The 22434-nt window shown below is 35.9% G+C and overlaps 1 protein-coding gene across 17 annotated transcripts in view; it reads right to left on the bottom strand.

Moving 5' to 3' along the window:
* FUBP1 (far upstream element binding protein 1) overlaps positions 1 to 22434 on the bottom strand; it is a 33841-nt gene that overhangs the window by 8500 nt on the left and 2907 nt on the right. For 7 of the 17 annotated variants that reach the window (XR_006962996.1, XR_006962994.1, XR_006962993.1 and 4 more), the window contains exons 2-19: positions 19331 to 19421; positions 18410 to 18472; positions 17558 to 17596; positions 17048 to 17087; positions 16501 to 16553; positions 16343 to 16414; positions 16159 to 16216; positions 14518 to 14680; positions 14324 to 14422; positions 14099 to 14200; positions 13739 to 13841; positions 13542 to 13642; positions 12909 to 13050; positions 11855 to 12015; positions 8344 to 8495; positions 8177 to 8256; positions 4959 to 5096; positions 2935 to 3009 (exon numbers count right to left, since the gene is read on the bottom strand). Coding sequence is in view for 13 of the 17 variants with exons in the window: in XM_047085411.1 (XP_046941367.1) it covers positions 2935 to 3009; positions 4959 to 5096; positions 8177 to 8256; positions 8344 to 8495; positions 11855 to 12015; positions 12909 to 13050; positions 13542 to 13642; positions 13739 to 13841; positions 14099 to 14200; positions 14324 to 14422; positions 14518 to 14680; positions 16159 to 16216; positions 16343 to 16414; positions 16501 to 16553; positions 17048 to 17087; positions 17558 to 17596; positions 18410 to 18472; positions 19331 to 19421 (1732 nt within the window). In the remaining 4 variants the exon portion in view is untranslated. The remainder of the gene's footprint in view (positions 1 to 2934; positions 3010 to 4958; positions 5097 to 8176; positions 8257 to 8343; positions 8496 to 11854; positions 12016 to 12908; positions 13051 to 13541; positions 13643 to 13738; positions 13842 to 14098; positions 14201 to 14323; positions 14423 to 14517; positions 14681 to 16158; positions 16217 to 16342; positions 16415 to 16500; positions 16554 to 17047; positions 17088 to 17557; positions 17597 to 18409; positions 18473 to 19330; positions 19422 to 22434) is intronic. The other 10 variants (XM_047085413.1, XM_047085418.1, XM_047085424.1 and 7 more) reach the window with 7 other exon arrangements.

Genomic DNA, 22434 nt, shown 5'->3' with positions numbered 1-22434 from the left:
TGGAGATAAAAATTTTTATCTCCCTAATATCTTATTACTTTCTTCCCTTTTATTTACAAATCTTGAAAACTGCCTTGGTAGAGCACATGACTCTTGATCTCAGGGATGTGAGTTCAAGCCCCACAATGGGCAGAGGGATTACTTAAACAAAATCTTGAAAACTGAATTTATTAGTCTTATGCTTCAATATCTGGCATGTAATGCACCCAGAAGAAATTAAGGTAGTTAAAGCAACAACTCATTTGCAAAAAGAACTTCTATAGGACAAAATAAATTGACTTGCTAGCCAGGATTAGAGACCTGGCAATTTATTATTATTTCCCTTAAGATTTATATGTGAAATAATCATTCAACTTATCTTTTGCTCAAAAAAATTAACAGGTGATCACTATAGTGCTACAGAAAAACACGTTAACTGCGAAAAAAAAATCTGAATGGTATTAAGACCTCACAGATTACATTCAACACACCTGCTCACTCTGGGCAAATAAAAGGTAGAAAAACCAAACCATAAATTTATCAATGTGCTGCAAATGAATGATAAAATATAATAAAACACAAGTTTCACCAGTTCCCCAATAATTATCTAAGTCCACAAACAGGCCTGTTTTTACTTATTTATTTTTATTTATTTATTTATTTATTTATTTAAAGTTTATTTATTTTTGAGACAGAGAGAGACAGAGCATGAACGGGGGAGGGGCAGAGAGAGAGGGAGACACAGAATCGGAAGCAGGCTCCAGGCTCTGAGCCATCAGCCCAGAGCCTGACGCGGGGCTCGAACTCACGGACCGTGAGATCGTGACCTGAGCTGAAGTCAGATGCTTAACCGACTGAGCCACCCAGGCGCCCCAACTTATTTTTAATATTAACATAGGGAACATCTCTGGCACATTAACCATGGTGAAAATATAAGACCAAGCGATTTTTAATTGCAACATGCTCAAATTTTTACGATGGTGACACTATTTCATACAAGTTAAAGTGACCATATGTCCTGACCACTATCATGGGATTATTATTAATAGCATTCTCAGTTATTCTCAAAAGTATATCCCAGTCAGGATAATAAATTATGTGATCACCCTAATTAGAGTATACTGCTTTGAGATTAAAGTTTTTTAAAAGTATTTTTTTGCAGAATTTTAGCTGTTGTAGACCTGCCTGAGATAAGATGGGTCACAAAAACATAATCTGTTTTAGCCTCAGGAATGTAGCATGGAAAGTCATACTAACAGGAAAAACAATTTTTCTTTCTTTAAATAGAAAATAAGCTCCATAAAACATCCTTATCATGAAGTAAACGTATCCTACACAAAAGAAAATTTAATATAATCACCATTCTGGAAAATTTTCTTTCTGTGAAGACGACAAAACACTCACAGGCAAAGAAACATTGAAGTTTATGTTGAAAATCTCAAACAGACTGTATACTATGATAAAATTCTACCATCTATACATTCATTCTATACCTGGGAAGAATGGACGAGTTTATCTGTTTGGCTTTCATTTGTGACAAGTGGCTGTAGTGTACATGGGTCAATTTCAAATGACACCATAACCTTCTAAAAACAAAAACTACTATCTGTTCAGCTGACGCTTGAACAATTCAGGGGTTAATGGGCACAGACCTCTGTGGAGTTGAAAACCCACATACAACTTTTGACTTTGGACAAGCTTAACTACTAATAGTCTCCTTTGACCAGAAGCCTTACAGATAACATAAACAGTGGACTAACACACGTTTTGAGTATTATATACTGTATTTTACAATAAAGTCAGCTAGAGAAACAAGAAGAAAATCATAAAGTTCATTTATATAATACTGTAAAAAAAAAAAAACCCACTTATAAGTAAACCCATAAAATTCAAACCTATGTTAAGGGTCAAATGAATATCAAGTTCCAAATAGTCCCAGAAAAAAACAAATCTGGGAAATGGGCTTGGAGTTTAGGCCGTCTTGGGAGTTCAAATTCTGGTTCTACCACTTAGTGGCTGTACATTTCAACTGTTAGTAGAAGTACACTTTTCATTTGTAACAATTTGTAGTAATATATTTAGCAAAACACTTGATTAACAATTGTATCCTCCATGAGAATATAATAACCAGAAGGTCAGGGGCTCCTACCTGTTTACCCTCACAATCACATTCTCAGCATCTATCACTGTTTGGTATGTAGTATGTGTTCTACAGTTACTGAATCGAAATGACCTTTCTAGAGTACAACTTTTCCTTTCTCCTATATGCAAATGTTATTTAAGTAACTAACATCCTATGTCCCTGTAGGTTACTTATCTAGTTACTGTGCAGCAGAAAATACCACACAACAATTTTTGCTTGGCTCTTTAGAATTTAACCTATGCCATTCAGGCTACTGATATATGTAACTGTCTTTGACAAAAGTACAAGTAATATTCAGGGTCATATGTGGCAACAGTGGAACTTTTGGTTTTAATTATTGTGGCTGACAAATGCATTTAGAAACAAAAGGATTTCCTTGTTATATAACCACAATTTTAAGAATTATGTATTTTTAGAATCAGTGATTTTAGAATGCATTCAGGGGTGCCTGGGTGGCTCAGTCGGTTAAGCGTCTGACGTCAGCTCAGGTCATGATCTCATGGCTCGTGAGTTCGAGCTCAGTGTCAGGCTGTGTGCTGACAGTTCAGAGCCTGGAGCCTGCTTCAGATTCTGTCTCTCTCTCTCTCTACCCCTCCCTCACTTCCACACACTCTCTCAAATATAAACATTAAAAAAAAAAAAAGAACACATCTGATATTCCCTTCAAGATATTAAAAGTTAAAAACAAAGTGCAAGTAACAAAAACATAATGCAAACATGATTTGATAACAATCTTCATCCTTCTAGTGAGATTTATTAAATGTTTCAAATTCAATTTAACTAAATGTATAAAAAAGAAATGTAGAACATACCCATTTTCTTGTAATACTCTTCCCAGGCCTTAGTATAATCAACCTGTCCAGCTGGAGCTGGATTCTGCTGATCTCCTTGTTTAAGAAAAACATTAAAAAAAAAAAAAAAGGATTAACAGTTTCAAAAGACAATCTTGGCCCTTTACTTCTATTCCTTGAATGGAGAAAGTAGGAGTGGCCTGCCATAGGGAGTGAGGGGCAGGAGGGAGGGTGCTATGTGGTAGTGGGATCCTTGCTGGTGCCAAAAACACAGGACACAGGAGGTACAGAGGCCCTCAACAGAGAAAGTTTGTTTATACACATGGAAGAGGAGTTACACTGAGCATGTAAGTAAATTCATTGATCAAGTAAGGATATACACTGAGGATACCAAGTCATTCACTATTTATAGGCAATGAAAGGGAAAAAGCCAGAAAGAACTCTGATGTGTTACAATAGAATTCTGCAGGCAGTATAATGGTTTGAGAAATATATACGTATATAGATACTAATGTTTCATATACGCACTCATAAGCATACATGTATATAAATTTCCTAGGTTCCATATCACCATGGTAGAAATGAACACATGGAGTTTTTGATTTCTCAAATACTATCATCTGCTAAAAGGAAATCAGGGCTACTTAGAAAAATAGCTGATTTTAGGGCTTGAGCCCAGAAAGCACAAAATAAGCATCTTTTGGGCAGGAAAGTAAAGACATGCTTAAAAAATGACAAACATGTCGGGGTGCCTCAGTTGGTTAAGCATCTGACTTTGACTCAGGTCATGATCTCACGGTTCATGAGTTCAAGCCCCACATTGGGCTTGCTGCTGTTGGCAGAGACTGCTTCAGATCTTCTCCCTCCCCGCCCCTCTCAAAAATAAACAAACACATTTAAAAAAAGTTAAAAAAGAATGACAGACATGTCAAAAGGATACAGGAACCATCTCAAAGGTACTCCTGAATGACCAAAGTTAGGGCAATCTGATAATCAAAATAGTAAAGATAGTTTAAAATACATGTTGAATAACACAGGAGTCCATACTGATATAAAGAAATAGAAGAAAACTTCTTCCTTATAATACCAACTAATACACGTAGAATGATGCAAACAGAAATTACCATCATGGCTGTAGCTGAATCAGGCACATGTTATCAAAGGCGGCTAAGGCCAATGGGCAGAAGTTCAGGAAGGAACAGAATAGTCTTATCAACTCAGTATAATTCCCCAAAAAGTATTTGTTAATTTCAAAGAGAAAAATGGTAATTTTATGGTATAGAAACCTGGCAGACACCAACATGACCAAGCGACTATGGTTACCATCACCAGGGATGAAGCAGGTCAACATTATATGACCCTTGATGTAATGCACTAAGAGGAACATAGCAATATTTCTGAGGTACTGCCACATACCAAGTAGGACTTCACGATCATGACCTCATCTTTTTGAGAAAAGGCTCAGGTGACCTATGCTAATTTGATAGTCATCACATAAGACAAAAGGTCTGTGTTTTTTGTTTTTTTTTTTTTACCAGATGGGATCCTAGATCAGAATAGGGAAACTGATAGGATAAATGGTGAAATCGGAGTAAGGGCTCTGCATCAGGACAGTAATGATGTATCAATGCTGACTTAATGTTTTAGAGGACTGTATGATGGTCATGTATTATTGGAGTTAATACAAAAGGGTATTTAAGGGTACTGGGACATCATGTGCACAGCTTGGTCTTAAATGGTTCTGAAAGATTACTGGTAATGGATATGGACACATATGACAGAATAATGGGACAAGTGGGAGATGGGAGATAAAATATTGACAGGTAGGTTATCTGGGTGTTCTATAATGTTATCTTACAACTTAAACTTTTACATAAGATGCAGTTATTTTAAACTATTTCCAACTTATTTTTAATAAGGGAAATCTCCTCACTGAAGCTATAATGAAATATGGAAAGTTTTTAGGTGTTATACACTGATGTACTTCATACAGAATTCCAAACATAAGTTTCTATTTCTACATACAAAATAAATGTTTTAGTTACCATAGTTACCTTGTCCATTGGTTTGGGTTGTAGTTGGTGCACCGGCAGGAGCTGCAGGTGGTGGCTGTGCTTGCTGTTGATAATAGTGAGCATAGTAGGCAGCCCAAGCTGCTGAATTTGGATCCGTTCCTGCCTTAGCTAGAATAAACACAAATTCAAGGTTTGCATCTAAAGTCCATAATCTCTCTCACACACACACTCTCTCTCACACCCTCTTTGGCAAAGAAAGAGACCCCAAAATTAACTGGAGATCAAAAACAGTAAATGAGAAGTTTTAAATTCTTATTTTGTCATTATTTCCTTTAATTTCAGTAAAGTGAGGTACAGAAATTAAGTGACCTAATTCTTAGAAAACTAGTTGAGTGGCAGAATTGTAATAGGAATAAAGATCTTTTGCTTTCAAATCCAATTTGCCTTACAACATTCTGTGCCCCTTTTTTTTTTTAACCTAGTTTTGCCTCAAGCACAGCAGTTCTACGTGGTAGATGACTAAAGGAAAGGATTTCTAGGAACTATCTGTACAAGAAACAATTATTTTAAAACTGAGTTTTGTCCTGTCTTAAAGAAAGTCCTGCATTCTTTAAGAATCTTAAACAGTCATATTTCACCTCATCATATTTCACAGTAATCATCCTAAATCATACACTTGATGTCACTGCCCTACTTGAAATTGTTCATTCCAGAGACTTCAGGGCTGTCAAAAGCTTTTAAGTGCAACATTATCACCCAATATCTTTCATGATCTGACCCTCTGGCTTATCCTTTCCATTCCAGCCTCATCTTCCCCTCTTTTGTCAGTATTTTTCTAACACTCAAGTTCTGGTCACAGTAAACTGCTTGTACTTTTCAGAAGTTGCAATGCTCATATCTGGCCTCAGACCTTGTTATGCTTTCTCTGGACTTGCACTCCTCATTCATCCTCCATAAAAACCAACTCATGCAATCACCGTTTGAGACCTCTTAGAAACAGAAATCCTCTTCTTGATTCTGTCCTTTATACCAAGAATACATCATGTGACACTACAGTATACCTTTATTAGTTTATATCACCAAGAAGAATGTAATTTCCTTAGGCAGAGCCTGTATCTATATGAAATCTGTTTATCCTTTATCCCATGTGGGCAGCGAGTCTCAGCTGCTTAATAAAGTTTAGTGAAGTTTGAGGAAAAAGGAGCAGGGATTTCTAGAGTGATACAATTTTTAAGGTAATACAATTGTAAGGCATTATCTACCCTCCACATCTTCCAAGTAAAAAATGTATTGCTTTTCTAAGTTGATTACCTGTGTACTAATACAAATATTTCACTTGACACCATCTCTGGCTAGAGAAACTGAGATAAAACAGACTTTGAAAGGCAATACTTGTACTCTTGAATGTGTAGACTGTATTAACAAAACCAGACTTACAGTTAGATATAATACATATGGAGAATTTACTAATTATTCACTCAACATGATATCGTTTCATTTATCATTTTATAGGTAAGAAAAAAATGTTAAACTGACTATAAGTTTCATCTAAATCAATTATGTGGTTTTTACATAATGTGAAGTCTAATATAGGCAATATCTAACCCTCGCTGCCATCTTAACTAATGGGTTACTTCTTTTCCAAAGACAGTGCCGCAAACCATATTCATCAACCAATTCTTACAGCGGTGACTTCACTACTACTCCGGGAAAAATGAGACTGTGATACAGAGACTACTTATTCCCATTATTTCTCTCAATCACGTTACTGATCCGAACAGGGCTCATATGGTGCAATATTGCAGATCCAAGTTCCCCAATAGAAATTCACCCCTTAACTTGCTCTAACTCTTGAATCTCTTAAATTATCGGATTTCTCTGCTTAATCACACCATCCCAATTAGCTTATAAGAGGGAAGGAAAAATCTTTTCTTTCTTTAAAGACATTTAGGGACAACTAGGCTCAGTCGGTTGAGTATCTGATGCTTGACTTTGGCTCAGGTCATGATCCCAAGGTCATGGCATCAGGCCCTGCTATAGGCTCTGTGCAGGGTAAGAAGCTTGCTTGGGATTCTTTCTCTCCCTCTGCCCCTTCCCTATTTGTGTGCACTAAGATAAAAATGAAGAAAAAAATACCTAATAAAGATGTTTAAGCTATTATACACTAACTTATATTTGATCCTTCTGTAAGTCCACCTATAACAGCATTGCTAACACTTGGGAGTGTACTTTTCTGCTGTAGAATGTAAACTAATCTTTGCGTACCCACATCTTAGCACACTCAAGTTGTTTCTTGAATGAAAGTTGTGGTTATTTGGTTACTGTCATGTGTAACCATATTTCAAAGAGCACACTTCCTAGGAAATTAAAGTATGTTACAAATATAGGGCCACATTTAAATAACAACGTTTTAATAAAATTCACTAAAACAATTTCATTTAAATCAATTATTTAGGTTCTTTCAAGAAATAAATACACTAGTGTGGAAAGGAATCCATAATTCAGTACCTTCCTTGAAACTACTCCAGTGAAAGAGGCCTAAAAGATAGGTAGTAGGTGAGAAAGAAGGATCATCAATAAATGTTAACTGGTTTCAATGAATGCCCCTTTGACCATCATGGAAAGAAAACTAGAGGGTGGAAGATGCAATAACAGAATACAATGTAATATATATAAAATCCAGATCGGAACAGAGAAAACATTTAACTAAATGTATTTTTAATTTCTAACATGCAGACATTAAACAGAGGCCTGATTTTTACTAATATATGAAATTACATAAGGAATATTAAAAGATTAAAACAGCTTACATATCTTATTTGAGAACTACCAAGTTCTCAAATTTAAGTATTAAATGCTCCATTAGATGCTCACATAATTATACAAATAAATGTACACTCTTCTTTCATGGACAATGTCACAATTAACACATCATACATTTGATGGCACTGGAATCTAAAACTAAGACACTGTACTTCTTCCTATAGCTTCTGGCTTTTAGCACTCTGTTCTTATCACTTTGAAAGGAGAGAAAGTCAACGTAGGTAGAAAAAAGTTACATGAAAACATCATATTCACTCAGTCTCATACACTGTGGTAAAATCAGAAACTAAGACTCCTGTTGAAAGAGTGAAACAAGTGCGAAAAATGCACACAATGTAGAAATGACACTAGAAAATTTAAGAGTATATAGAACAGGAGAGGCAAACAAAACTACAGATTACACATGAATGATAAATGTCTTTTACCTGGATCAGGAGGGGCCTGCTGCTGCCAGTGTGGATATGCATTTCCCCACCCCTGGGGGGCATAAGGAGCTGGAGGTCCACTGAAAAGATAGAAATCAATATAAAAACACAATTTACCAAATGCTAGAATGTTTGGGGAAAACTCCAGAATCAAACTCAGTACTTACTGAGGAGCAGGGCCAGGTGGTCCTGGATTGTAAGGTGCAGGGTTGTATGGTCCCATTGGAGTTCCAGGCCCTGGAGGCCCAGGAGGCCCATGGGGGCCTGGGACACCATGGGGCCCATGGGGTACAGGTGGCCCTAAAGGATTTACTGGGCCCTGTAAAAAAAGCAAAGAGATGTACAAAAAAAATCAGAAAAACAGCAATGGCTTAACAATTCAAAGGCCAAATAACACCAACAACATATTTTAGATTTTCCTTCATTTCCTCATTCATGTTGCAAAAAATTTTTTAATTTTTTTAATGTTTACTTATTTTAAGAGAGAGAGTGTGTGAGCAAGAAGGGGAGGGGCAGAGACACACACACACACACACACACACACACACACACACACACACACACACACACACACAGAATCTGAAACAGGCTCCAAGTTCTGAGCTATCAGCACAGAGCCCAAATCGGAACTCAAACTCAGGGAACTGCAAGATCATGACCTGAGCCAAATTCAGACGCTTAACTGATTGAGCCACCCAGGCGCCCATGCTGAAAAAACTCAACTCTACCATATTAAATATTAAGACCTGAAAATTCATTAAAATCAACAGCATCAGCAAAGAACTGAAACATCTCCTTTTCTTCCATTCTCCTCCTTTCAGACGAATTCCCTTTTCCATTATTTCCCTTTCTTTTTTATAATTCTTACTTCTACTACACTTTATTATCTTATCATGGAAGTGTATCAAATACCATGTTTTCTCTAACTTTTCTTTCTCTACATCTATTCAGCATCTACTTTCCTAACAATCAGACAACCACCTTGACAATATATTCCCCAAATTGCTAAGGCTTTATACTGTGAACTACTGGGTACTTTATCATGTAAAGTAACAACTAGTAACTTTAGTAACTCAAAAAAACTAAACTCCTCTTCATAACCTTTGTGCCCCGGAACCCCATTTAAAATCAGTAATTTAAATTCATTTCCTCTCTTCCCCTTTATCATTAGTTTCTAAATACCCTATCTTCATATTCATATCATACCACTTAATAATGCTTAGTTGATTTTCCTTTTGATAATCCAAATTAGCTTTCATGAAGTTAATACTGATCATGTGACATTTTGAAGAAAAATGCTTAAATCACATTTAGTTGTCTATTCCCTCACTACAAAATAATGAAGCTAAACTTTGTAATTTTAAAAATTTTAACGTTTATTTTTGAGAGAGACAGAGCGTGAGCAGGGGAGGGGCAGAGAGAGAGGGAGACACAGAATCTGAAGCAGGCTTCAGAATCTGAGCTGTCAGCACAGAGCCTGACGCAGGGCTCGAACCCACGAACTGTGAGATTATGACGTGAGTTGAAATCAGACGCTTAACTGACTGAGCCAGCCAGGCGCCCTAAACTCCATGACTTTTCAAGTTCCTTCTATTACTTTACCTCTTTAAATCTGTTTTCATTATCCTTCACTTCTATTACCCATAACCAATCCCTTACAAAAAGTAAAAAAGCACTACTGAAAAAGTAGCAACATTTTCATAGGGTTATGTACGAGGCACTCTTTTAAGTGACACAAACCTCATATCATTTGTACAACCTGTAAAATAGTTACTATTATCCTTATTTTCAGAGAAAGCAACAAGAGGCAAACAAGTATAAACAGCTTTCTCCAAGGTCACACAGTAAATGATTCAGAGTATTTTGAACCTAACAGCCTGATTCCAGAGTCCATGCTCTTAACTATCAAACTAAACTGCTTCTCTAGAACCTATCTTGTTTGCCCATCAATCCAGAAGAAACCTTGATCCATGCATGCTAAGGATAGTAAAATCCAAAACGTTAATTCATTTTTCTAGCATCAACCTCTGCCAATACTGGGTACATAATTATTTTCTTCATTTTTCAATTACACTTATATTTAAAAATTTTTTCAATGTTTATTTTTGAGAGAGACAGATCGTGAGTGGGGGAGGGGCAGAGAGAGAGGAAGACACAGGATCCGAAGCAGGCTCCAGGCTCTGAGCTATCAGCACAGAGCCCAACGTGGGGCTCAAATTCGTGAACCATGAAATTGTGACCTGAGCTGATGTAGGACACCTAACTGAGCCACTCAGGTGCTCCTATACTTACTAATTTTTTAAATGTATATTTGAGAGAATGAGAGAAAATAAAAGCCCATGCGAGCATGCGGGCGGGCGGGGCAGGGAGAGAATGAGAATCCCAAGTAGGCTCTGTGCTAACAGTGCGAGTTCAATCTCATGAACCTGGAGATCATGACCTGTGCTGAAATCAGAAGTCAGCCACTTAAGTGACTCAGCCACCCAGACACCTGTATTTTTAAGTAGGCCTCATGCCCAGCACTGAGCCAAATGCAGGGCTCAAACCCAGGACCCTCAGATCAAGACCCAAGTGGAGATTAAGTAGGATGCCCAACTGACTGAGCCACCCAGGTGCCCCAACAATTACACTTATTAATACCACAAAACTTACAATATTTGCATATGTTTTTATAAGATTTTCTTTTAATTTCTTAGTCATCTCTATATCCAACATGGGGCTCAAAACTCACAACCCTAAGATCAAGAGTAACATGTTCTACTGACTGAACCAGCCAGGCACCCCTGGTAAGAGATTCTGTAAGTGTCTTTTATACATCTATTTTTGTCTTTCCCAGAAGACAGAAACAGTATCTAACTTCTTTTGTATCCCTTCCACAATATGGCATTCATCAGGGAGAACTTTCCTAAGAAATTCTAATTATTATTATTCAAAATGCTCCCTTACATCCTATAGTAAAAGAACACAGTTAAGACACTACATCCTCCTCTTATAAGAAAGCACAATCAAGACTCTTTATACTTTTTTTGTACTACCACCAGGAAACTTATCTAAAGGAAAAGTTTCCAAATTTGTGTATCAGAACTGTCTGTCATGTGTAAAGGTGGAAAGCATTCAAATAGTATACACTTTAAAACTCCCCAAATGACTGTCAATCTAAGATGGATTTGTAAATTTCTACTCTAAACTGGGGGATTCATCTAATACATATTTACCTGAGCAGGGTGGAGTACATTAAGCCCTTAATAAATACTGAATTCCCATTAACTATGTCCTACAAGTACATTCTACAACCCACCCACCAACTCTTACATTGTATCTGCAAGTAATGCAGTCTATTATTTACTCACACAAAGTTCTAAATACTTATAAATGTGTATTTAATTGAATTATTTGTCACTGCTGGACAATCTTTCCTGTTATATGTGTTCATTTTGTGGTGAAACCTACAATCTTAGACTAGAAATTGGCATGTTTTTTATATAGCAATTATAGAAACATCTGAATTAATACCTTCTATTTAATAGGGTCTATGTAAATATCGTATTTATTTACTTTTTAAGTAAGCTTTATACCCAACATGAGGCCTGAACTCACAACCTGGGGATAAAGAGTTGCATGCTTTACTGACTAAGCCAACCAGGTGTCCCTATAAATTGAAATTTAAAGCATACTCACACCAATCTTTTCTTCTATAAGTTGCCGTGCATAGTCTATTTGCTGTGGAGTGCCACGAATTGTAAATAATTTCATATTAGGATCTGCATTAGGTGGAGGATTTCTCTGAAGTTCTATTCTTGCACCAGACTGTTGGCTTATGCTTTTTATGGTTTCACCTCCTAAAATCAAAACACAGTAATTTTTCTAAAGAGTCAAAGGATACAAAAAGAACTTTTTAAAAGAAAATGACCACAACTAAAAGGGCCATTAAGAAAAAAGTTTAGATAAGTATCCCATCTGCCAATATTCTATTAGAATTTTCCATTTATTCTACACTTAAAATCAAATTGTATAAAGCATCTCATGCTTCTAAAATACATTCAAGTTTCAAGACAAGTTAGCATGTCTGTACCTAACCTTAATATCAACTGTAACAACAACAAAAAGTAACTCATCAAAATATTTGGTTCAAATAAATTGCTTTTACAAGTAACGTAACACTTATTAAAAGTCCTAAACTTTAGGGGCGCCTGGGTGGCGCAGTCGGTTAAGCGTCCGACTTCAGCCAGGTCACGATCTTGCAGTCCGTGAGTTCGAGCCCCGCGTCGGGCTCTGGGCTGATGGCTCAGAGCCTGGAGCCTGTTTCCGATTCTGTGTCTCCCTCTCTCTCTGCCCCTCCCCCGTTCATGCTCTGTCTCTCTCTGTCCCCAAAATAAATAAACGTTGGAAAAAAAAAATTAAAAAAAAAAAAAAAAAAAAAAAAAGTCCTAAACTTTAGAAAGATGTAAGGAAAAAGCAAATGGCACAAAAACATCAAACCACTTTTTGGGTCAAAACAAGTTTCTTACACTAATACACTATTGGTCCACCCTCTAGAAGCCAATGTTTTTCAAATCCCATTCCTTTTATGTGCATATAAGGCCCTCATTTATGTTTTTGTTACAAACCAACATAAAATAGAGCCAAAGAAAAATCCTTGCTACTGATTTACAAGAGAAATAGCATCCAGAAAAATCAGGTCATGTGTTAACATTTTTACCCACACATTAAGACATTATTTAAAATACATTGCCTTTTCCTATTATTAATCCAGTTTTCCCTGTTGGTACAATGAAATTAAATTCCTGTAGTCCACCAGGTGGTCCCATGTTCCAGTTGCCTTGACCTCTACCTCTTCCTCGGCCACCAGGTCCAGGTCCACCAGGATTACCAGCCTAAAGAAGGGAAACACAAAGAAAAAAATAAAAGTCAGCACAGAAGAATATTCTTCTTTCCATGGTGAAGTCATTACATGTCTATTTTCCTAAACCAGAAATTTAAAGAAGCTGAGAGAGATGACTTGGCCCAAATAATCAAGTACTACCCACTGCTTGTTCTTTTTACACTAGGATGAATAAGACTGTACTTATGTAGCTGCCTTTCTGTTCCAAGATGTCTACCTCAAAGTTACCTTTCTAGCTATTAACAAAGCATTATCAGACAGATTCTGACATAAAACTAAAGGGGGAGGGGGGACACTTTCAGGCTTTCAAGAAAATAGATACTTTTGTGGAGCCTGATGCAGGGTTTTATCTTACGAACCATGAGATCATGACCTGAGCCGAAATCAAGAGTCAGATGCTTGACTGACTGACCCACTCATGCATCCTGGAAAGTATTTTTTTAAATGAAAACAAAATAATGAAAATAGTAACATCTGTCAAACCTGAACACTTCGAAGGAGGTCTGTAATAATTTCTGCAGCGTGTTGACATCGGTCTGGAGGTCCTGTTATTTGTGCTATTCTATCAGGTGTTGTTCCATCATCTTCAAAATAAAAAACCAAAATGGATCTATTTAGCAACAAATGGACGTCAAAATGAATTGCTACCAACACCTAGAAAATTAAATATGTATACTCACCTGGCTTAAACTGAATTCGAACACCAGCATCATTTTGTATTTTTTTAATCATCTCTCCATTTCTTCCTATTACAATGCCAACAGCAAATCTTGGAATGGGGACCTTATACAAAGAAGACTACATATTAAGAAAGCCATTTCCTGAAAATTAATCTACCTCAAATCATAAAAGTAAAAACAGCACTATGCTCTGATATGCCATCAAATAGGGTAATGAGATACAAGTTATACATTCTACACTCTAAGGCAGAAACAGGGTGAGGGGATACAATGTTAGAGATGGCTTTGTAACACACAACAGAAAAAACACATATTTATCAACCAGTATACAACCATTTGTGAATGGGTATTTTTACTTACATCTATCCCTTCATTTCCACCTATTCTTGACCCATACTCATTTCGAACTTCTCTGAAACCACCTTGATCACGAATTAACTCTAACACCATTTCCTTGGCTTGCTGAAGTAGGGGGAAAAAAAATCACCCAATTTAGAAAGTATGTCTCAAAACACTAATTATTCATACATGTTTTGCCCATTCCGCCCCCAAATCCTTCTTTGTAAAATATAAACTTAAGTTTACTTGAACTTTGTATGGGTCTCCTGTAATCCTAAGAGGTTTGTCAGCACCAGTGTTCTGAGGTCCATCTTGAATCATAACCATTTTAACTCCAGCCCGCTCCTGTTACAGAAATCACAAGTATTAACAAAAGGGGAGTGGAAGGAAACAGGCTTCAAAATAGATGAAAAGTAGTCATTTTACAAACATAATAATACCTGAAGTTGTTTAATAGTTTCTCCCCCCTTTCCAATAACTAATCCTGCTTTGCTAGCTGGAATCATTATTTCTTGAACTGCATTTCCTGGTCCATCACCATGGTGGAAGCCAGGGGCTGGTCTTCCCTTTTCTACAATCTGGTCCAGTAACCGTTTTGCCGATCTGTTAACAAATAAAGAGTCAAAGAGTAAGTTACAGCATAATCAAAACCTTATCGCAAACAGAGAAATACGAAATAGTATGATCAGGTACTTCTCCCATTCTAATTCAGGTTTAGGGGGCTTAACACTAATTTAACAAAATTTTTTTATTAAAAAAATTTTTTTCAACATTTATTCATTTTTGACAGATAGACACAGCGTGAGCAGGGGAGGGACACAGAGGGAGACAGACACAGGATCTGGGCTGTCAGCACAGAGCCCAATGCGGGGCTCAAACCCTGCTTAAGATTCTGTGTCTCCCTCTCACTGCCCCTCCCCTGCTCACACCTCTGTCTTTTTCTCTCAAAAGTAAATAAACATTAAAAAAAAAATGAAATGAGAAAGGTGGCAAGTGACCCAGGCCTTGATAAAAACACTTTAAGTGGTGAAACATTAGAGGATCTGAGCAAAGTAGGGATATGAACTGATTCACATTTTAAAAAGATCACTATGGCTATACTAGCATAAAGATATACTACTGCTGAACAAGGCTAAAAAGAATGGAAACATATTGAAATATAGGCAAATGATGTCACAGACAAGGTGACAGTATAGAAGTGGCAAGAAGAGGCTAGATTCCAAATCAATTATGAAGAAAAATGACCCAAGAGTTCCTTATGGATAAATTGAGGCATGAGAAAAAATTAAAAGTATTAAAACAGAGTTGCCATTCACTGAGATGAGTAAGAGGAGTAAAAGACAAAGCAGGCTGGGAATGGGATGGAAAACAATTTCCCCTTTATAACAGTCTGATGTTTGAGATGTCTAGTAGACATTCAGGCAGAGATACTAAGTAAGCAGCTCGACAGGAATCTAGAATTTAGAAAAACAGAGCAACACTGAAGTTAAACATTTAAGAGTACATAAAATTTATGATATCTAAAATTATATATTAAATGAAATTTAATAGAGTAAATGAAGTACTCTAAGGAGCACATATAGATTTTAGGAGGACTGAATTTGGGGGCACTTTCACAACAAAAGGTCAGAAATATAAAGCAAGACAACCAAGAATGACTGAGAAAGGGCAGCCAGGGAGCTGGCGATTTCTAGGAAGATTGTTCACTGTGTCAAACAATGTTGATAGGTGGAATGATGAAGAATCCATTTGTGATCTCAGAAAGAACAGTTTCAATGGAACCACGGGAATAAAACTGATTCATACATGTTCAAGAAAAAATGAAAACAGAGGCAGATGATACTGCAAATAGAGCTACCGCTTTTTAGTTTTGTTGTATAAGGAGGCAGAGAAATATAAATGTGGGGTTCAAGGACGGTTTTTGTCAAGATGAAGGAATTTTCAAGCATGTTTATATGTTGTTAGAAATTATCTAGAAAATGGGAAAATTAATAGTGCAGAACAAAGTTGGCTCAAATGTACGGGCAATATCCTCTGGTAGGAAGGATGCACTGGCCTCAGGCATAGGATTTCATACTTACTGGACAGATTCAGGTGTTCCAGTTAACATACAAGACCTTTCTGGAAGGCCACCACTGTCTACAATTAAAAACAACACCAAACAAATTTTAGGCCAAGAGAAGATTAACAGCATCATTCACTAGCTACTGACAAAAACATGCTAGTTTTCTAGTCATTTTGAAAACAGCAAGAAAGTAACATTACCAGGAGCTATCTGTATTTTGCATCCAGATTCTTGTTGTATGCGTGAGATCTGTTCACCTCCTCTGCCAATTACTAGTAAGAAAAAAGAACATTAGTTGCTAAAAGACTATAGAGTATGTTTTGATTGTTGTCAAAGCTTTAAAAATTAGGTTACTTACTAAATCCAACCATTCCATCTGGAACTTTGTATTCTTCTGTCATTACAGACCTGCTAAAAAATAACAAAAACTAACATTTTCCTTCAAAGAAAGAAGCTCTGTTTACACATAAAAGGTAACCCACGAACAAAAAATCGAAGTCTAAAGGCTTAAACTAGGTTTTCAGGCACATATTCATAGTCAAAATACAGCTTGAGTAGTTCAAGTCAGAATCAACACATCAAGTCAGAAGGTATGGTAGATGAACAGTCTAAAGGCATGAACTACAAAGGAGTTAGGGTGGAGTTCAGGTAATGTTATCTTAGTGATTATTCACTTTAGTTCGTCTAAAATATGGCTAATTCCACCCATTCTTCCAAATTATAAATGTATCTCACTCAAAAGGTAAAACTATCCTTCTGTATCACCTTCTTAAATGGAGGGAAATGAATTCTTATATGCAAAATAAAATGCAGACACATACTCGTTATACACTAACTTGGTTGTGTTTTCACCAACAGTTAAACTAAAATTTGCAAAGAACTCTTGGAAAAGCATTTCACTATACCTTTGCTGCTGATGCATCGGTGGTAACTGTGTTCCAAAAGCTACCAAAAAATCAAATAAAAATAAAATGAAAACTAAGTTTCCCACATATTTAATACAATTATATCCAACAATTCTAAAATCTTTCCTCAATACACACAGTATCTTTAAGAGAGTAAAATTTTATGCAGAATACTTAAATCAACATTGACAGTGGTCAAGAAAGTCACTGTAATGGCAGAGATCATCAGCAATGACATAGGAAAAAAACCGTCCTTTCTCAAGGGGTGCAAGCTTAAGTTAAAAATGGAATTATAAAATAAATTGAATACAAAAACAATTTAGCAACCAAATCTTATTAATATATACCCGGCCATAATTGAAGTGGGAGATCATAAAGACATGAAATACATATTTACGAAGCTATTCACGGCCTTACACTAACTCCAAAGATACGCAACAAAAAACACGAACAAAACCCTCGTATTAAATTCCAGTTACTTTAGCTTTTGACCCAATTTAAAATACTTACAGTCATTTTGAGGAGCAACTTTCTTAGCATCTGGTTGATCTGCAAAATTAAGAGCTTTTTAACTTTTTGCCAATAAGTACAAATACAAGACTTAGCTAACCCGTGCCCAAGTAAGAATAAATATCAATGTAAACACTTATTGAAATAGCTGAGGGTAATTATCATTTGAACCAAAAAGTGCCAATACTTATCCCAGACTCTTAATAATCAAAAGAAACATTACATTTCTTTAATTCTTTTCGTGTTTAAAAGATGCACAGACATTAAAAAAAAATTCTTTTTGACTGTATCAAATCACTGACCTTAATGTATGTTAAGCACTTTAGAATGATACAAGACAAAGTACTTAGGTCCATTACTAGCAAAATATCACATGCTAAAGGCTAATGATGCTTCCCACTGTAGGAACTGAAGACTGGAAGAAAAACAGAACCTATCAGAACGTGAAAATTTGACATATCAAAAGTTGAGTGTATCTGACAGTGACCACAAGGCTATGCAAAATAAATAAAAAAAATCACATTACAAGGCAATCTCAATCTAAACTATTCTATTGTTCCTAACCAAACATTTCACAGCATAAACTTCAGCAGAAAAACTCAAAGCAACTACATGACTACCTTCATCTACATCCTTTACACAGATGAATACAATGCATACCTTAGAATAGACAACCTACATCTGAAAGTACTACATTTTCCTCCCCCCTTCAAACTTAAATGTTTAAACATCAGAATGTTGTGCAGCAAAAATTCAGACACATAATCCAAGAAATATTTGTGTCCATTTAAGAATCCACTGGTTTATTTCACGTTTACATACTAAACACAGGTAATAAATAAAAATTCCTGCCTTTAAAAGGAGAGGGCATTCCCTCCCAGTGTGTTGTACTGCTCGGACTTGTCCAAGAGCCATCTACACATAAAATAAAAAGAATACATTACATACAACATCTGAAGCATCATTAGCTCATTTTTTTGTATATCAAAACCTCACTATAAATGTGAAAGACACTTAAATAAAAGAAAACCAAGTACACCTGGTCAAAAGCTACAAATACATTCTATAGGCTCATTCAGAATCCTCCTTAAAAAAAAAAAAAAGTTAAATAAATAAAATGGCAAAAAGAAAATGTATCAAAATTCATATATCAAATCTAAAACAAAAAAATACTTGCAGACTTCTAAGTTCAGAAGCTTCAACAATTATGTTAAAAAAAAAAAAAACAAAGCACTGTAAATCTACTGTTTTAAGCCACATTTTGAGTTAAACCTGAAACACAAAACAAGGTACTGAAACAAAAAAAGTAACATAAAAAAAAAGTATAACCTGCAACACACTAGAGTAGCAAGCTATAGGCAACATCAACCTTTAAAGTGAAATCAGAAATAGTAAAATAATGAAAACATAGCATATAAAGATTAATTCACGTATGAAGAAAAAAACCCAGTGAAATGTCTTCTAAACATTTTATCTTTTTGTTCTTTTCAGTATGTTAACAAGTTGTCTGTGCAAACTGTCAACCTGGCACAATCCTAAAAAAAAGAAAATGTTGTTTTCTACTAAGACAAAACTTGCTGATTAGCTCAAAATTTTACCTACCTTGTCTAAGGTCTTTTCCCCCCTTTCCTTCTGAGGCCAATATAAACCTTACAATTTTAGGAACCTTATTATAAAAGTAATGTTTCAATAAAGAACATGCAAAAAATATTAAAAACCGCCTTCAACTAAACTGTGTGTAAAACAATTAAAATACTTATGACTACAACTTACCTCCGTCTTCCAAAGGTCTTTTTTGTCCCCCATAACCATAGTCATTTGAATTCAGTGATGTACCAGCATCACCTCCAATTTTTGCTGCAATCTTAAAAAACAAAAGCACACCATCATTAAGAATAACATTGTAACTACTATACACTACTCAGTGCCAAATTTCTTCATAAATTTCCTACTACACATATATGCTAAATATCTAACACATAAGTAAATTAATTTGAAAAAGAAATTAAAATTACAGATCAATGTATTAATACATTTAATAACCTCAATGAGTTAACAAATAATCATCATCTGGAATTAAGCTTCTGATAAATCTCTGTAAGAACAAAGAAGTAATCAATCAGCAATCTCCAGAATCCAATGACCAAATAAATAGCTTTGAGGAAAATCTAGGTCTTAATTCTTCTCCATGGCTGTCTCCCATGACTCTTCAAAAAGTGTGCTGTGGGCACAGAGAATGTGAACACCTTATGGGACTTCAAAGCTGTGTTGCCCAATAAGGTAAATGCTAGTAGCTACATATGGTTATTGAGTACTTAAAAAGTGGCTAGTCCAAATTGAAATGTATTTAGATGTTAAATACATAATGGATACTGAAAACTTGAAACAAACATAAAGAACCGAAAGCATCTTAATTTTTAAAAAAATTATGGGTCGCCTGGGTGGCTCAGTCGGTTAAGCCGCCGGCTCGGGCTCAGGTCATGATCTCACGGTCCGTGAGTTCAAGCCCCGCGTCGGGCTCTGTGCTGACAGCTCAGAGCCTGGAGCCTGTTTCAGATTCTGTGTCTTCCTCTTTCTGACCCTCCCCCGTTTATGCTCTGTCTCTGTCTCAAAAATAAATAAACGTTAAAAAAAAATTTTTTTTTAAAATAAAAAATTAGACACATGCTAAAATGGTAATATTTTGGGTACGTTGCATTAAATAAAGTATGTGACTTGCATTGTATTTCTATCAGACAATCTTGTTCTGTAGAAACAGGGCGTGGGGAAAAGCCTGGAAAGCTGTACCTGTAAGACAAGTCTCAGCTACAGAACCATAAATCATTTCAATCTTGAAGAATGGGGCAAATAATTGCTTGCACTTAAGTAAACAAACATCACATGAGACACACTAGCTTCAAGTCACAAGTAGGACACAACCAGTGGATATGGACTCCATTTTTCTATGAAAGGGGAAATGAAACTAATATTAGTTTCTGAGTGTCAGCAGTAAGTCAAATTCCACACTATGTTTTATATTCATTTTGTCACTGAATCATCACAACACTATGAGGTAAGGATACTTAGGTAGAGATCCATTTTACAGTTGAAAAAATCTCGAGAACTTAGATTACACAGTCAATGGTGGAGATTCCCGATGATTTCTATACAGCTCCATGCTAATTAATTAATTACGATAAGAGGTGCCACTGAAAATGAGTGACAGGCTCATTGGAGTTCATTATATTAATCTGTTAATTTCAAGTATGTTTGAAATTTTCCATGATAAAAAAAAATTGCACAGAAAAACCAAACTTCTGGTGTCTAGGATTCCCCCAAAGAGACTGATATGAAATGAAAAACCCAACTGCTTCATTACAGTTAGGAAACTATATTCAACGACTTGAGTCTTAAAATCCACTTACTTATCACTTGAGTCTAATATATGTTGTCAGTTACCATATGCCAACTGTACTTCCTAGGGTTTCTAGATTTCCCTTTTCCTCAGCTGTAAATGCAAACACTAACTCAAAGCATATCAGAACTAAATATTAAAATTCTTAATTTAAGAAAGGCTTTGTGGTTTGCCTGGCTGGCTCAGTCAGAAAAGCAATGGGGCTCTTGACCTCAGGGTCATGAGTTCGAGCCCCACATTGGGTAGGGATTACTCAAAATAAATAAATAAATAAATAAATAAATAAATAAATAAATAAATAAATAAAACTTTGAAATAAAATAAAAAAGGCTTTGGTCAATCTAACCTTCCTTAATCATCCTTTCACTTTCTCAAAAGCCTGTTCCTTGTCTTTGAGTATCTAATTAAAATCTTATTTCTTTTTCTGAAAAGCTTCTTCACCACATTTAAAAACAACTGCTTTTCTACCCTTAAGTTTTAAAAGCTTAACATCTGAATTGTTCCTTAGGAACTTAAAATACACTTCTGTGGCACTGATGAGCACTACAGTATTTCAGGCCGAGAGAAGACTGTAACTACTGTTAAGTACTACTGATGATAGGAGAATGGTTTAAGCTGTGATACCTTCTGATAAATCTCTGTAAGAACAGAGAAGTAATCAATCAGCAATCTTCTGCAGTTAGCTTTTGTAAATGCTGCAGAAGTTTGCAGAGTAGTACTTCTTAAACTCCCTAAGAACTTCTACCTCCCTATTATTCACTGAATAGTTCAAAACTATCCAAATGAAAATGGAAAAATGATACCTTGTTCACTCAAAATGTTACACCATCTCAAAAATTCAGAAACAATACAAAGACATTACAGAAAAGCTCTCAGTAAAAATACTACCATTTTTAATGACACAACATGGTCCTCTCCCTACAACACAAGAATATTTTTAATCATCAAGCTTTGCTATCCTGTCACTTATAAAAAACAAAACACCCAATATGCAAGTACTGGTTTCCTTCCTTCCTTCCTTCTTAATGTTTATTTTATTTTTGAGACAGAGTGAGCAGGGGAGGCGCAGAGAGAGAGAGAGAGGGAGACAAAACCAAGCAGGCTCCATGCTGTCAGTGCAGAGCCCGATGCGGGGCTCAAACTCACCAGTCAAAACCAAGAGTTCAACGTTTAACCGACTGAGCCACCCAAATGCCCCTAAAGTGCTTGTTTTCAGTTGAGATTAATGGTAACTGAAAAGTCAACAATTCTGTTTTGTAGAATTTTCATTGTATTCAAACAACATAATGCAATCTGAATCACTTTTACGATAATCAAGAAAGAGATTTCAAGAATAACTGAGTACTTAAAGACTAACAGCTGTTTAGAAGTGAAGGCACCAGAGCTGATAACCTTAACTTGAGATCTATCACTCATTTAGTGCCAGTATGATTCACTTCTATCTTCACATAACCTCAAAGGGGGGAAAAAAAAAGGTAGAGAG

The sequence above is a fragment of the Lynx rufus genome, unplaced genomic scaffold (genome assembly GCF_022079265.1).
Source record: "Lynx rufus isolate CCGP_SWC_20201006 ecotype Redwood Valley unplaced genomic scaffold, mLynRuf1.p SCAF_2, whole genome shotgun sequence".
In the NCBI taxonomy this organism is placed as follows: domain Eukaryota; kingdom Metazoa; phylum Chordata; class Mammalia; order Carnivora; family Felidae; genus Lynx; species Lynx rufus.
Note: the sequence above shows the minus strand (reverse complement) of the source record. Positions and strands in the feature narration are given on the sequence as shown.